This window comes from Panicum virgatum, chromosome 5N (assembly GCF_016808335.1).
Source record: "Panicum virgatum strain AP13 chromosome 5N, P.virgatum_v5, whole genome shotgun sequence".
Lineage (NCBI taxonomy): Eukaryota > Viridiplantae > Streptophyta > Magnoliopsida > Poales > Poaceae > Panicum > Panicum virgatum.
The window spans coordinates 43,669,830-43,685,860 of NC_053149.1; the positions used below are offsets into that span (position 1 = coordinate 43,669,830).

The following is a 16,031-nucleotide window of genomic DNA, read 5'->3' on the forward strand; positions in this document are numbered from 1 at the left end:
CATTACATTTTCATGCAAATTAACAACTCCATTGATTTAGCCCCCTGTCCCTCATTCTACCTCCGCCACTGCCAGCAGTATAGATTAGTACTCCCTAGGCTTTTGTTTAAATTACAAATTCTTGTTGGGGACATCAGATTATTCCGAACGGTCGTAGTGTTAGCAGTTGGCTACCGTACTCGAATCAGTGTCCATAGTCTTCCGTCTAACTGGCAGGTGGGCCTGCGAGGAAACCTGGCTTTCCCCATTTGATTTCGGCCACCAGGCAGGGCCCCGAGCGGCCGAGCCGAAGCCACCGCCGCCCAGCCCCAGCCCCAGCCCCAGCACGCGAGCTCCGATCCCGACTCGGGCGCCCACCTGCCACTGCCCCCAGAAAACCCTCCTCCTTTCCTCTCCGCGGCCGTGCTCGCCTCCCGTCCCCTCTGCCTCTTGGCAATGGCGCTCATCAAGGTGGAGGAGGTCATGCGTGCCGTCCTCACCTGCCTCCCCGCCCCGCCCTACCCGACCGCCGGTGGCTCCCGCCCCTCCCCCGGCGGCCACGGCGGCGGCGGCACCGAGGACCGCATCAGCCGGCTCCCGGACGCGGTGCTCGCCGACATCGTGTCGCGCCTCCCCGCCAAGGACGCCGCGCGCACCGCCGCGCTCTCCAGGCGCTGGCGCCGCGTCTGGGCCTCCGCGCCGCTCGTCCTCGACGACTCCGATCTCCTCCGCGCCCTCCCCGGCGGCGGCGGCTTCGACTGGTTCGGCACCACCGACGCCGTCTCCCGCGCCATCGGCGCCCACCGCGGCCCCATTCGCTGCGTGCGCCTCACCTGCTGCAGCATGGAGCTCGCCGCGCGCCTGGGCGTGCTCGACTACTGGCTCCGCCGCCTCGCCGATGGCGGGGCCGAGGACCTCGTCCTCGTCAACCGCCCCATGCCCCCCGCCCTGCACCTCCCGCCCGACGTTTTCCGCATCGCCTCCCTCCGGACCCTCTACCTCGCCTTCTGGGGCTTCCCGGACGCCGCCGGCCTCCCGTGCGGCCCCGCCGTGTTCCCCCGCCTCCAGGAGATCGGCCTCTGCAGCGTCGGAATCCACGCCAGGGGCATCGACCACCTGCTCGACTGCAGCCCCGTGCTTGAGAAGCTTGCCATCGTCGCCAGCTTCTTCGTGCCCAGCCACGTCCGGATCCGCAGCCGCAGCCTGCAGTGCCTGGTCCTGTGGAGGTCTCTGACGAATGAGCTCGCCGTGGTCGTCGCCCCGTGCCTCCAGCGCTTAATCCTGTGGCCGGAGTTCCCGTGCAAACCGGCGGACTCTGTCTTCAGCACCAGGGTTAGGATTGGCTACGCCACCGTGCTCAAGGTGCTCGGCTACCTTGAACCAGGCCTCCACCAGCTCCAGATCGGCGGCACCGTAATTGAGGTATCTCTTTCTCCGTTTCTTCCTCCAATACGTAGTTACATAACATATCACTATCCATCTGTGACATCAATTTGATTGTTGGCTTGAAATTTAATCCATGGCATTGCGTTCTCAATAATTGTGTGGTAGAGTGGAACGAAGATGGTCCCATCTACCATGATTCCAAGTGTTAAGGTCTTGGCCCTGAAGGTGCGATTTGGAGTCCGAAAGGAAGCCAAGATGCTGCCCGCCTTCCTGAGATGCTTCCCCAATGTGGAGACATTGCATGTTCTGGTGAGATTCCATTCACTCCCTATCCTCATTCAGTAATTTTGATATCTCTGGTATGACAGTTGTTAATCGAACCACATATACACACACGTTCATTTTGCAGTCTCATGAAGCTGATGAACCTGCTGGCAAGCTCAATTTGAAGTTCTGGCAGGAGGTTGGCCCCATCGATTGCCTAGAGACACACATCACCAAGGTGGTGTTTGACAGGTTCAGAGGGGAGCGCTATGAACTCGCGTTCCTCAAGTTCGTCCTAGAGAGAGCGCAATCGCTGCTGAAGCTAGTGGTTGTGTTGGCCAATGGAGATCAAGCCTCAGTGGATGAGATGCTCAGCAAGCTGAAATCTCTAACCACGGCGCAACGCGCTAGCGAATGCCCTACTCTCTTGGCAGTCGCCCGTGATGGAGACAGTGCTTGGTGCTTTCAGAGAGCATCAGATCTGTCTTTAAGTGATCCCTTTGATTGGTGATGAAGCTCAAGGTGATGACATGGCCCATGATTAATTCTAGCATATTGTGGAGCTGATCGGTTGCTTTTTGTCAGTATTCTAGCTATGCGCACCTTAGAATGTTGTATGATGTTGTGTCACTCTGACAAGTGTGAGTACAGTTCTAAGTCGATCAGAAGAGGTGTATAGTTCATGCAATGACTAAATGCTTCTTGACATGTCACAATTAGAAAGACTCGGGCCTGTTTTTGGGCCCGTGCGACCGCACAGGGTCCCAAAAATATAACGTGTATACCAAGTATAGTTATATAGTAGGCTTTATTTTAGTTGTAAATTGGCCCAATAGAAAACAAACTGTGCCCCAAATATATCACAGAAGAGAAAACTGTGTCCTTTCCGCTTCCCCGCCGTCACCGCTCGCCGGGGACCGACACGAGTGGCGACACAGGCCTGTCGCGACGTCTGCACCAGCCACCAGGTTCCAGGGGCGGGCCCAAGATTTGGGCTTTGGGTATTCAAAATTTTTAAAGGGCCAAATTTTTTTGGCACCCGGTATACTGGTATGCCACTACGCAGATGTGCGCCGCCTACGCAGCTACGCCGGGCCGCCCTACACCGCGCTAGGTTGCCGCCTCTACCCGCTGGCCCCTGCCCTCCCACGAACACATTACTGAGGACAACGTGCATGCCCCGCGCTTCGTCACCGGCTAGGGAGGCGGTGGACACGTGGCTCTTGTACGGGCTGCAGCGCAGCTCGCACCAGGCCACTACCAACCCCTCACGGCGGCGGTGGCGCCGGAGGCAGAGGTGTCGAGGCCGCGTGGTTGGCTGTGGCGGGGGCGGAGATAGCGTTTGTGGCGGCGGCGGCGCTCCACTCGGTGCTGTCGCACGCGCAGCAGGCTGCGGCGCAGGTGGGTCGCGTACCAGGGTCTGTGCGCATGACGGCGGTTAGCAAGACCAAGCCGGTGTCCATCATCCGCGGCGTCTACGGCGCGAGGGAGCTCATCGACAAGGCACCCAGGTTGGCTTGCATTGCTCACGACTCCAACAGCAAAATCTTGCCTTCGGTCTCCTCGCTATGGGAATTGCCGGTTAGAACATTGAATCGGAGTCAGCAGCTTGTTAATTATGCTTGGTGCTAAGACCTCGTAATTGTGTCTTTGGTACGGGGCCAGCAATCGAGCTCCGTCGTGAGACTGGAAGGGGGATTGGCCCTTGGGGAAACCAGTGTGATAACTTATTTTTGGGCCTTCTGGGGGTATGTGGGCCGGTGGTGGAGGGAAGTTGGGCTGCTAAAGTTTTTTGGGCCGAAAGAGAGATTGAGACAATAGTAGTTTGGTTTGTTGGGTTATTTTTGCTTTTTTGAATCATATACATAGAGTATACTCTATATATATACCAAATTTTTGTCTAAAAATAATGGGTATTCAGTTGAATACCTTTGAATTCAATGGGCCCGCCCCTGCCAGGTTCCACCCAGGCGACGTCGCAGGCATTGAGCGACGCAGCGCCTTGCGCCTAGGCGTCCCGCTCGGCGCTCTGCGATCGCGTGGCCTGGCGCCCTGCGCCCAGACGGCCAGACATCTCTCGTCTGCAGGCCTGCACGTCTGCACTAGGTTCCGCCCAACATCTATGACACAATGTTGCTTTTTAATTACTAGTTCCAAATGCATCTATTAATTTTGTTGTTTCTATTGTTAGCCATGTCTTCTAGAAATATCCATCTGGTTATCAAAAGCGTCAAAAGAAACAAAGGGTAGATGAACTAATTCAATCTCAGAAAGGGGCAGTGGAAAGATTTATTAGAAAGGAACCACAAGTTTCTTCTCCTCTTAATCAGACACTTGATCAGGGCATTGCACCAAATACTAGTGAATAGGTATGATAATTCTTAAAATATCTTGTTTACATGCACTATATTATAACATACTCCCTCCTTCCCAGTTTATAAGGCATACACGTATATCAAGATTCAAACCTTCTCATCTTTGACCAATAATTTGACTATTAAATTTTTGTTTTTATAATGCAAATTTCATATGATTGGATTCATAATCAAATATAGTTTACAATGATTATAAGCTTATAATCAAAAATGATATAATATATGATAAATAAATGGTCAAAGTGTTGTTTAGAAGACCGTGTCATGTTCCACCATGCCTTATAAACGGAGAAGGAGGGAGTATATGTTATTTTTATAGTAGTTATTACTAGTCCACTAGAGCCCAGTTCATAGTTTCGCACAGGGCCTCCAGATTTGCCGGTACGGCTCTGGAAAGACTGCACTTGGTAATCTGCAATAGTGACTCCTGACTTCCTGAGTTGAGTACTTATTAGTGTTGTCCCTAGCTAGTTTCTCGGTGGATATTTACTGTACGCTGAGCAGAGTTGGTACGGAAATGCTTTGTATTGTTACGTTACGTGTATGTCAACAACTTCAGTAAAAGTATTGTTGCATGTTGTGTGATTGTGTTTATCTGTATTTTTCTTTTCAGCCTGTTGTGTGATTCTACTTGACTAGTTTCCGTGGTTCAATTGAAGATTGTACCTGTTGTGCTTACTCAAGAACAAAGGTGTGTGTTGCGTCACTTATGAGCTAGCCGTCTTGTTGCTCATCATATAATCTTATTTCGTTTCTCCGCAACTTGCTGTACTGCTAATCAGTGACAGGCTGGCAGCCAAAACAAACTTTGTCGCAGTTCCGTTCAGAAATTCATAAACAGTCTTTCACGTCACAAAAATACTTTATTAACGTGCTATTGCCGTAACGGTGAACGGATCACACAAGAAAAACGGTAGCTTTGGATAAGGGCAATAGTCCATCAAATAAAAACAAAATGAGAAGCTAAATGGGGGAGCATCAGTGTTTGAGTAGCAGCACAGAGCAAAGATTACCTGAAATAGCCAGTATGCATGTTCAAGCACAAGAAACTACAAGGACCTATACTCTCTAACATAATAAGATTAGCTCGAAGTAGAAACAGATGCCAGCCGAAAGGGTAGCCAACAGCAACCAAGTCTTGTTGAAAATAAAATCAAGCAGACACCAGCAACTGTGCTTAGCTAAAAATTCTGGAAGCAGTAGAAGACGTATTGCCAAGTGGAAGTGGTAGCAGCACCTTCTCTAAAAGTATGATTAGGAAAACTCAAACATCATATCGAAATAAAGTGACAGCAACAGAGAGGCGAACAATACCAAACATTCATCACCCTCCAGGTGCAAACACACTACATTTTAACTATTAACGAAATTGTTAAAGCTCATGCAATTGAACTCAACAAAATCATATCACCAGTATAACTTTCCTCACCATCACTATGAGCCTTCTTCCACAACATAGCTTCTGTCCTACACATGTATAATAGAATTTCTATAGAATTGACTTCAGAGGTACATATAACCAATCAGGATGCATAATTTGCAGATGACTAACAGTCACCATATGGAACAAAAATCTAGAAGGGAAATTCTAATGAAGATAAATTATATGGTCTCGCATGCCACATCTTTCAGCATTGTCACAGATACATAGTTAAAGTTAACAAAGATATCCAAGATAATCTAGCTAACATAACAAGTAACAATGGTGAATGGTCCTCTAAGTGAACCATCACAGTGCTAAAGTCAAACGCTTACGCTACACATCTTGGCTGATAACTTCTCTAGCTTGACAATGGCTAGTTCCCAGAAAAGCAAGCTTGGATCTTGAAATATCATATAGCCACCTTCCATGGTGTATTCAAATGGTTTCCTCACCATATTGCTTGTACTGGTCTTTGCACTCTCTGTTCTCCCTCATTGATGAAACGGAAGAGCTCCTGCCATGTTCAAGAAAAGGGTCTTCAATAGAAAGAGCGGCTGCCCTGTGGAAGTTCAGACCATGCTCCGCTTCAGGAGCCATAAGCAAAACCATACATGTTTCACTAGCCCATGGTGTAATAGCTAGAGTTTTCACTACATATATCATCTTGCCTACTGTAGTTCTTCTTTTATCAGGAAGCGCAAGTGTCATCTTTTTGAGCTCATTTGCCCTCTGGGTTATGTACTTAATGAATGTAACCTCACTTAGGTCACCATAGATTTCATGGAGAACCACCATTTTGATGCGTGACTGGACACATTCGATAGGACTGAGCTCCTTAAAGAACTCAATATAGCCATTTCCGGTAGGTTCATCAGCACGAGCAGACTACAAAATTGGCAAAGTGCTCAATTAGTGAGAAGCAATGGTGAAACTTGCCAGATAACTGAATTAGCATGCATATTGTTACCTCCACGTGTAGGGTCTCAATATTGGGAAAGCATCTGAGGAAGTTGACCAGCATCTGAATTTCATTGAAGACACCCAAATTGACCTTTAACGCTAAGATCTTGACACTTGGAACCAAGGATCTTGGGCTCACATTTGTGCCAGCCTGCAATGCAATCCATGAATCAAGCATATTTATTTTACAAATAAAAAACAAGCACGCTTATGAGTCTGATGACCCATTCGCATGAAAATCGGATCGTCACCTTGATAACTGTGTTACCAATTTGAAGATTGTGGGCACACATCTCCAAGTACCCAAGCACCTTCAGACTTCAGTAATCTTGACCTCCATATATAAGTGACCCATCACTATCAGGAGGAGCAGACGTCTCCCACATGATGAGCCGCTCCAGGTTGGGTGCGTCCACCACCGCGAGCTCGAATGCCTTGGACTCCAAGAAGAGCACGCAAGAGCTTTTGGCCGCGGAGGCGGACATGCTTTGCCTTGACCATGCTGACAAAGAGCTTGAGGATCTCGAGGACAGGGCTGGAGGTGAGCATGTGGTCAAGGTCGCGGTCGTCGAACAAGGTCAGACCATGGCGAGCTCCCGTAGGTGGGGGAAGACGCCCGCGCCGTCGGGGAGGTCGGCAGTTTCCGGTAACATCCAGCAACCGAGGGCCTTGTTTGGCTATTCCACGATAGTAGCGCACAAGAGAATCTCGTATGTATGATGTACTAAATGAAATTTATTTATAAATTTTTTTTAGAGATGAGTATAACTTTTCGCGACAAATCTAATGACGGTAATTAATCGATGATTGGCTACCGTGATGCTACAGTAACCATCCTCTAATCGCGCGTCAAAGGCCTTATTAAATTCTTCAGTCACTAGCGCGGGGTTCTGGAGTTGGTTTTGTAAATTGACTTTATTTGACACCGTAATTAGAAGTCAAAATGTCACTATTCATTAACACGCTAAAATCTTAACGCGAACCAAACAAGGCCGAGGTCGAGGCGCTCGAGCTCCGCACATCGAAGGATGTTGGTGGGGAGGCGCACCAGATCCGTGGGCCCCGGTAGACTGACGAGGGCGAGATCCCGGATGCCACGGTTGGCAAGGAGCCGAGACCACTGGCCGAGCTCACATTTGTGTTTTTCGAAGAAAAACATGGCGAGGTGGGCGGTATCCAACGGACCTGGGTGGCCCACCAGACGAGAAAATTGTTATTATAGAATCTTAAATAAGTGGCTTCATTAAAATAGGACTCCTAACATTCGCTTCGTTAAAATAGGTCTTGAAACATTTGTGCTTCGGAATACATGACATTATGATTATTTTAATTAATTTGATAATTCTAAATATATGTTTGGAGGTCTCATATGACTGTTGCCCTTGACCTTAAAAGGCCCTTGGTCTGGGCGCCTGGCCGGCTCGCTGGCCGTGGCCTGGCCGCCTGGCCGGCCGCCTGCGCACTGCCTGGTTGCCGTCCCGTGAGGCCGTGATAGCCCTGCCACAAACCGGAGCAGGGAGCCCCTGTCCTGGTCGGCGCACAGCCTCGCACGGGAGGCCATGGCGAGCAGCAGCACGGTGAGGGTGAAGCCGGATAGCACGCGAGTTTAGGATCGCCGTCCGCAAGATGGGGCGCGTCGGCGTGCTCACCGGCGAGCGTGGGGAGATCCGCCGCCACTGCAGGGCCGTCAACCGCCGCTGATGGAGATGGACACGACCCGGCCGGTGGTCAGGGCTCTCGTTCGTTCTTGGAATCTGCTGGATGTGTTACGTATTTCGCTTCGTTTTTGTTTGGTTGCAGGAGATTATTAAACGTGTAATTGGGAATATTGCTGAATGCACACATGTATTTAGGAGAGGCGGCGGGCGGTGTTTCTGTCGCGCGAGACGAGACGTCGGGGAGGCGGCGCGGAAGATGAATCGATCGACAAGACGGCGAATCGATCGAAAGGATGAGGGGCAATATGGGTATTATGAAAAAATACATGTATTTAGGATTATCAAATGAATTAAAATAGTCATGATGTCATATATTCCGAAGTGTAAATGTTTCAAGACCTATTTTAGCAAAACGAATGTTAGGAGTCCTATTTTAGCAAAGCTGCTTGTTTGGGATCCTATAATAACAATTTTCTCCACCAGGACACGGTCGACGGCGGTGGCGCACGCGGGTCTGCAGGGTCGAGGTGCGTGTCGTAGAGGACGAGTGGCGTGGAGTGCCAGACGCGGCGCCAGCGGGTGGAGAGCGCGGTGGTGCGCACGGCGTCCTTGACGGGGAGGCGGGAGACGTTGCACCGGCGGAGGTCGTCGGGGAGGGCGCTGATGCGGTACACGCCGTCATCGGCCTCCCCATCCGCGGCGGAGAGGGCTCCGTCCACGGTGACGGCTAGGGTTGTCGGATCAGGACTTCCAAGGCTTCTTCCAAATCCATGCCGCAGTTTGATTTTTTTGTTGTTGATAATAATGGCAGTTCGATTTTGGTGTCGTGTGAATAGTGAATTCACCGCCGCATAGTATCAAATGTCGATATTACCCTCGCTTGTTTACCTTTATTGCCACAAAGATAAGTACATGTAAAGAGTCCAGACAACTGCTGTCTGTTTGTCACACACAGACAGCTAAACATACAGTTTATATAATAGGTTGTCTGTTTAGCTATCTGCTATGTATTTAATTCACTCTTTGACATATGATGAATCATGGTGATCTAGTGCATAATTTGATCTTGTAGCCACTGTGTTGCATACATGAAAGAATACACATATTTTCAAATAATTAGTATGACTCTTAGAATAATCATATATATAATATACATTTATATGGATAGGAATACATGACATGATATAATAATAAAGCCATCGCCTGCCTTGGACATGCTGCTCTAATTTTCCCTTCGCCCATAACGATGTCATATGTGCTCAACTAAATCATCTTGAGTTGCCTATGTGTAGATCGAGCCCGAATAGCCGAGTTTCTTTGAAGCACCTCCACAAAGCTTGGATTAGGGTTGTCATTTGTCCTCACTCCCGTGGTAGGACAATGGTTGCACTTGGATTCTCATTCAAATTCAATGGAATCCTAATCAACTCTTTTTCCTCTTCGACTATCATATTATGGAGGATAATGCAAGCTTGCTGCTTGCACGATGTTGACATCATCCCATTTCTATAACTGTGCCGGACGGGTGACAATATCAAAACGGGATTGCAACATGCCAAATGCCATCTCAACATCTTTCCTTACCCCTTTTTGATATTGTGCATATAATTTATGTTTCTCTTTTTGAGGCTTTGATATTGTCTTCACAAAGACTGCCCACTCCGAGCAAATCCCATCGGCAAGATAGGACCTCGTGTCATAGTGGTTTCCATTTACATTATAATTAATTCAGGGGTCTTCTCTTTTTATTGCATCATTGAATAGTGGTTCTCCAAGAGTTTGCTAAACTGGTTTGGCATCTTTAGTTTTTTGTAAAATTGAAGAAAGTTTGCCTCCAACAGTTTTGCATTTGACTTGGCATCTTTTGGCAAGTTGCCAAATACCGGCCTTCAGTGCGCAAATATGTGCGCTGACATCCGCCGCGCATCCGCAGTCTTTCTCCTTCCCGCTGACCATCGATGGCCCAGTCCGCGTGTCCCAGGCTGCGGCGCGTGCCCGCGTGTCCCAGGCTGCAGTGCGTGCTCGCGTGTCCCAGGCCCCCGGCTGCCGCGCGTGCCGCGGTACGGGCCTCGGCATCGAGCAGCAGCACTGGGAAGAATGAAAATGCAATTTCGTTTCTCTCCCAGGGTTCCTGATGCAAGAAGAACAGAGGGGAAGTTTTTAGATCTAGGCTTACTTGTTTTGTGAAAAGTGCAGGGTTCTAGATGCGAATGAGTTTTTTTCTTTTTGCCAAGTCTAAAATAGGAAACTATTTGAGAGGAGCTGTTTTTTACTTGGCATATATTTTTGGGAGTTGGAAAATCACAAGATTTGCCAAGTAAAATTTGGCAAACTCTTGGAGATGCTCTTGTTCAAAATATTGATATCATTGTTGACCCCTGCGGTACAAAAAATGCATACCATATACGAAGATCCTGAGATGCAACCTCTTCAAGGATCATAGTAGGTTTTCCTTTGTCACCACGAGTGAACATGCCATCCCAAGCTTTTGGACAATTCTTCCACGGCCAATGCATACTATCAATACTTCTTACCATGCTTGAAAAGTCCTGTGACTCTTCTATTGTAGAATGTTTTCTAGGTCATCACTTCTCGGAGCCGCGCTTCCCAGCCACTGCTGCCGCTTCCTTTCGCCGTGCCGGGCCTCCTCTTCATGTCGCCACTACAGTAGCTCTCCGCTCTCGGGCCACCACCGCCTTCAGCAGCTCTTGCGCTATTGCCGCCGCCAATTTCTCATCCTTCCCCATGCTAAGGTTTGCACTGCACCACATGATGGGTGGGGAATGATTCATGATTGAGGAGGAAGAAGGCAGGGGCATATAGGGAGATGGACGCGCGCTCGATTTTGCCACGAAAATAGATTCGGCGTGCGCCCGCCCCCGCCTGCACACGGGATCCTAGTGACCGTCAACGACTCGCCTCCATTGCTACAGCATGCGCTCGGTGCCGTCGACTTCCATCGGAGCACGAGCCCCCGCTGTCGACGAAGGAGGCGACAACTCTGCTCTATCTTTGCATTCAATCAGCTGACAGAAGGCATATTTTGCTGGGTTTGATGCAGGACGACGGCATCGGCTGACCGTTGTACATGCCCTGAGGCACGGGTCTGTTTTGACTTTTGAGTAGTTTTTAAAGGGCAAACTAGGCAATTTGATCTCTTGTTTTTTCTTTGAGGGTCACGCTTATCTTCAACTTTCATATTCGTCAATTTAATCCTTCAACATTCGTTTTGGATCAGACACGCTCTTGTACTCCCTCCATTTTTATTTACATATCATATTAAATTTGTTCTAATTCATATTTGACTAACTTTGATCAATCTATAAAAAATATAGCAACAACTGTACCATCCCAAATATCAATATATATTTCATGGTGGATTCGATGAAATAAATCATCATACAATAAATGTTATTATTTTTTTATAAATTTGATCAAAATTTGCTAAGTTCGATTTAATATAATCTAATACAATATGTAAATAAAAATAGAGGGAGTACAGATGTAGCATTCATAATTGTCATAAAAAATCATGAAAGCATCTATGCCCCTAGTGGATTTTGGAGTATTGATTGACAACACGATTAAAGGACTAACTTATTTGCATGAGATTATGAGCAGGAATTTAATTGAGAAATTGATATTAAATAAGAACTTATGTATTGCAAGCAAGTGTGTTTATCCCATTGGCATTATATATTCATGACAAGCAAAACAAGAAAGGAAAAGATAGAGCAAGGTATTCATGGGTGATAAAAAAAGCTCTAATATTTGCTAAGGATTGATCAAATTATGATGGGATTCAAGATGACAAGTAAAGATTTTGTGAATGATACATGATATGCTTGTGCATAGTGTCAAGTTTGAAAGAACTTGTCATTTGTGATAAATATTGATTAATAAGAGAAGCAAGCAAGGCAAAAGTGAATTAGACATGAGTTTATGCAAAGATAACATCTCAAATTGGAAAGCTTGCATATAAGATTGAATTGAGAATTCGAATTGATAAAGAAAATTTCATGCATGGCATAAATCAATATGAGTTCAAGATGGACGGCTAGGCTAAAGGTAAAAGACCGAGAGGCGTGTTTCAAGAGGCTACGCAAGTGACAACTTGGGGGGGAGCAAGGAAACCGATATGGGCCAAAGGCCGGAGATCCTAGAGTCATGGAGAGCTCTATGTTGAGGAGTGTCATTATTTGATTTAAGAAGGTGACTTGTGAATCAATGATGGATATCATTTCTATGCAATTGAAGATTCAAAGTCACTAGCTCAAAGCGGGTATGCTCAAAGAATTGAAGATGTTGATGCCCTCACGGTATTGATCGAAGAAGAGTCGGCATGATCATAATGTGAAGCTCATAGTGATGACTATGATAATTGTTTATTTCATTTGTGCACTTGAGTATAGATTTGCCGTACTATCAAGAGGGATGCAACATCAGTGGGTTTAGACAAACACCAAAAGTGCTCAAAATAGTCCCGAGTGAGATTAGCCGGAGAGAAAACTAACAATAAAAAAACTCAGTGAGGGACCGGTCTAGGCAGGAAAATGCCCAACGGCTAGTTATTTGAACCGACCGGTCTGGCCGGTCTGGTACTGACAGGGCAATAGCTAGTTTTTGTGAGAGGGATATTTATACCCCATGACTTCACCCATTCGTGAGTGCTGATGCTATTCCATTCAGAACATATTCGAGAGCCTTGTGAGCACTTGGAGAGTCCTCCCCAACATTTCTTTGTGAGAGTTGTTTGATTCAAGTTGAATCCTTGAGTTGGGTTGAGTGAATCCAATACTTGAGAGCCATTTGAGAAGGAGAGAAACATCCCGAGCTTTGAGCACTTGCGGTTGTGTCGGCCAACTCGATTGAAGCATTTGTTACTCTTGGAGCATTGGCTCCTAAACGGCTAGGCGTCGCCGGCTATCTCTCAAGATTGTGGTGTGCAGCGGCAAGTTTGTTGAAGCAGCGATTGTGTGCCTCGAGGGCGCATGGTCATATAGTGGAAGGAGGAAATAGTTTGACTTTGCGGTCACCATAAGCTTCCTCAGCGGAGAGTAGGATTCACACGTGGGTGCACGGGGTGAATCCGAACTTCGGTAAAACAAATTAACGTGTCTCCTTTGCATCATCTTTACTTCGGTTTGATTTACATACCTTGCATTATAGTCCTTGAGTTTGAATTGTGCTTCTGCTTGATCTACTTGAGTGTGCTCTACTTGTGTGCAGGAAACTATTTAAATTGATAGAAATACTCTGCAAGAAATACACTCCAAGTTTTGTATAGGTTCAAGCTCGAGAAGGGGATATTTCCTTATTGTGGTCTGTCTGCATGAGTAGACCGGTCTGACCGGTCTGGTGGACCGGTCTGATCGGTCCAGGCAGCGCCAGCAGGGTTAAGTGTTGAAATTTAAAGAAAAGTCTATTCACCCCCCTCTAGGCTACGACATTGTGTGATCAAGATTCTTTCAATTGGTATCAGAGCTTTGGTCTCCGGATTGAAGCCTAACCGCTTGGAGAATCGCGATGTTGATATTTTGCGAGGTACCGTTTGAGCGCCTTGGTATGGATGGATCAAACTATTTTTCTTGGTCTGTTCATATTCTTAATGTTTTAAGGACCATGGGTCCTTCTTTTGAGCAAGCTATCAAAACTATCATTCTACCTAAGAACTTCAACAATTTGTCAAAATTGTCAAATAATGAAAAGGAATGCTTATTGTGTAATCGTCGTGTTGTTGACCTCTTGTTTGAGAATATGGACAGAGATTTTACATATTCTATACAAGAGGAGAAGAAATTTTCAAAGATACATCTTAATGCATATCGCCTTTGGAAGCTTCTCGAGACAATATGCAAGGAAGATAGTGATGACGAGGATCAAGAAGAAGATGAAGGGTCACTGGAGGAGTATACTACTTCAGAAAACTATAATCATCCTCTTGTGACTACTTCCGATGATCAAGGAAGAAAAGAGAGAAAGTATTCTGGTTCCCTGTTGGAACCGGTCAGACCGGTCTGCGTGACCGGTCAGACCGGTCTGACCAGAGAAAGGCGCAAAGAGAGCAAGGAGTGCTCTCGAAGGCGATCAAGACAAGCACAAGCTTCAGCTGAGTCAACATCTTCGAGTGATGTTGATCACAAGTGCTTGACCACCGAAAGCAAGAAAGAAGATAGCCAATGAGTTAATCAAAAAATGAAATTCAAAGAAGAGCTTGATAGGCTCAAGATCATCTATGCCTTCTTGGTAAGAAAATCAGAGAGCTTATCTACTAACTCCTTATCTCATATAGATTCATTGGAGAGTTGGAGAAGCTCACTAGAGAGCATGTGGCTTTGCAAGAAACTCATACGGAACTTGAAAAATCCTATGAGAAACTTGTGGACTCACATGCTTCACTTGAAGTTGCTCATGAGGTTATGGTTACAATGGTAAAGTCCTATGAACCTCTAACTCACACTTGCACATGCTCACAAGTTCAAATTGATTTGACTTGCACTGAACCATGTTGTTCTCAAGCAAGCCAATCTAGCATTGAGTTAGTGTTTGTAGAATCTTGTGATAACATCAGTACACAAGAAAATGAAGAACTTGTGCATGAAGTAAAAGGCTCAAAGAAGAAGTGATCAAGTTGAAGGGCAAGAAGCAAGTGAGACCATCTCAAGATAACCGCGACTCCGTGGTAAAAAAGCTTGAGACGGGTTCAAACTTCGCTAGCTCAACTCCTCACCAAGATCAAAAGAGCATCAAGCACAAGATTCCAAGAAAGAAGTCTCTAGGACACATCAAGTACTATAGATGCCTAGAGAAAGACATTATGCAAGAAATAGTCAAATCAAGCCCGATGAGGAAGAGCGACTTTCAAGAAGTCAAAGAAAGCTTCCAGAAAACATAGTGTGCTTTAGTTGTAGGAAAAAGACGCATATGGTTCACTGCTGTCCTCAGCAGTTCAGGTCTGATCAGACCGGTCAGACCGGTTACTCCCGACCGATCAGACCAGTCCAGGCCAGTGCTGCTGTAGGACCACCAAGAAGCTGATAAAGGCTGCTCTTCCACCCAAGAAGCCTTGTGATGCTCCGAAGCATAAAAATAAAGCCAAGAGCAATTTCGTCAAGCTTAAACACCAAATTTGCTACACTTGTCGAGCAAAAGGTCATATGAGTAAGGATTGCCCAAACGGTAACTTGCCTAACTCAAAACTTGTTCAATATGATTTTGCTAAGCTTGGGAAGGACAAGATGAATACTTATGCTACTAAGGTGATTAATTCACCAAATATTAGCATAAGGGCTATTTGGGTCCCCAAGTCCATTGTGGCTAACATTGTAGGGCCCAACAAGAGTTGGGCACCAAAGAAAGCTTAAAAGGTTGTAGGTACATGAAGATGCATTGGAGGGCTTGGTTTATAAAAGAATGTTGTACATTAAAGTTATTGGCCAAGTTCAAGGATAAATCTTGCACATCTTCATCCAATGTCATCTTGGTAACTCGTTTCTAAATTCCATATGTATTAGTCACTTGACTCATTATGGGTACAAGTGTGTCACTTGTGTTGAGCTTGTGACACTCTAGGTAGTGACTAAGACATTTTACTTTTGAGTTACTCCCTATATGCCGTGATATGCGTTTAATGGCTCTTATGTAGATCAATGTCTTGTTTTAGTGCAGATAAGAAAATTCATCTAGTCAATCATTCAAAGGGACAAGACATGGACAAATTGAGACTTGCTGTAGTTCTAACTGGTGTGACCGGTCTATGCCAGAAAACTGCATGAAGTCAGAAGAAGAAAGGAAGAAGTTGTCCACAAAAATTCTTTCTCAGTGCACATATTTAAGAAGCATCTCATGGGGTCATGTACAACAGGCAGTAAAAGGATCTAGCACACTTCCACTCAAATATCTTTTTATGTGTCTTGTGACCAAATTGTCAAAGTAGTCTCTCCTAGTCCCTTAATATAGATTAAGTGCATCTAAAAGATATTCAAA

At 46.4% G+C, this 16,031-nt stretch overlaps 2 protein-coding genes across 2 annotated transcripts in view; both read left to right on the plus strand.

The window, feature by feature from the left end:
- Positions 1–16,031, plus strand: part of LOC120672785 (strigolactone esterase D14-like) — a 62,681-nt gene that overhangs the window by 23,233 nt on the left and 23,417 nt on the right. The gene's annotated exons all lie outside the window — the stretch shown is intronic.
- Positions 319–2,325, plus strand: LOC120672781 (F-box/LRR-repeat protein At3g26922-like). Its single transcript, XM_039953368.1, has 3 exons — positions 319–1,401; positions 1,531–1,674; positions 1,775–2,325. The coding sequence occupies exons 1-3, from the start codon at positions 436–438 to the stop codon at positions 2,138–2,140; spliced, it is 1,476 nt and encodes a 491-aa protein (XP_039809302.1). The 5' UTR covers positions 319–435; the 3' UTR covers positions 2,141–2,325.

What these genes read in the sequence shown, in the direction of transcription:
- LOC120672781 (XM_039953368.1), top strand. Translation starts at nt 436, where the DNA reads ATGGCGCTCATCAAGGTGGAGGAGGTCATGCGTGCCGTCCTCACCTGC. An exon ending in TCGGCGGCACCGTAATTGAG is followed by an intron (nt 1,402 to 1,530) that starts GTATCTCTTTCT and finishes ATTGTGTGGTAG; the next exon opens with AGTGGAACGAAGATGGTCCC. An exon ending in TGGAGACATTGCATGTTCTG is followed by an intron (nt 1,675 to 1,774) that starts GTGAGATTCCAT and finishes TTCATTTTGCAG; the next exon opens with TCTCATGAAGCTGATGAACC.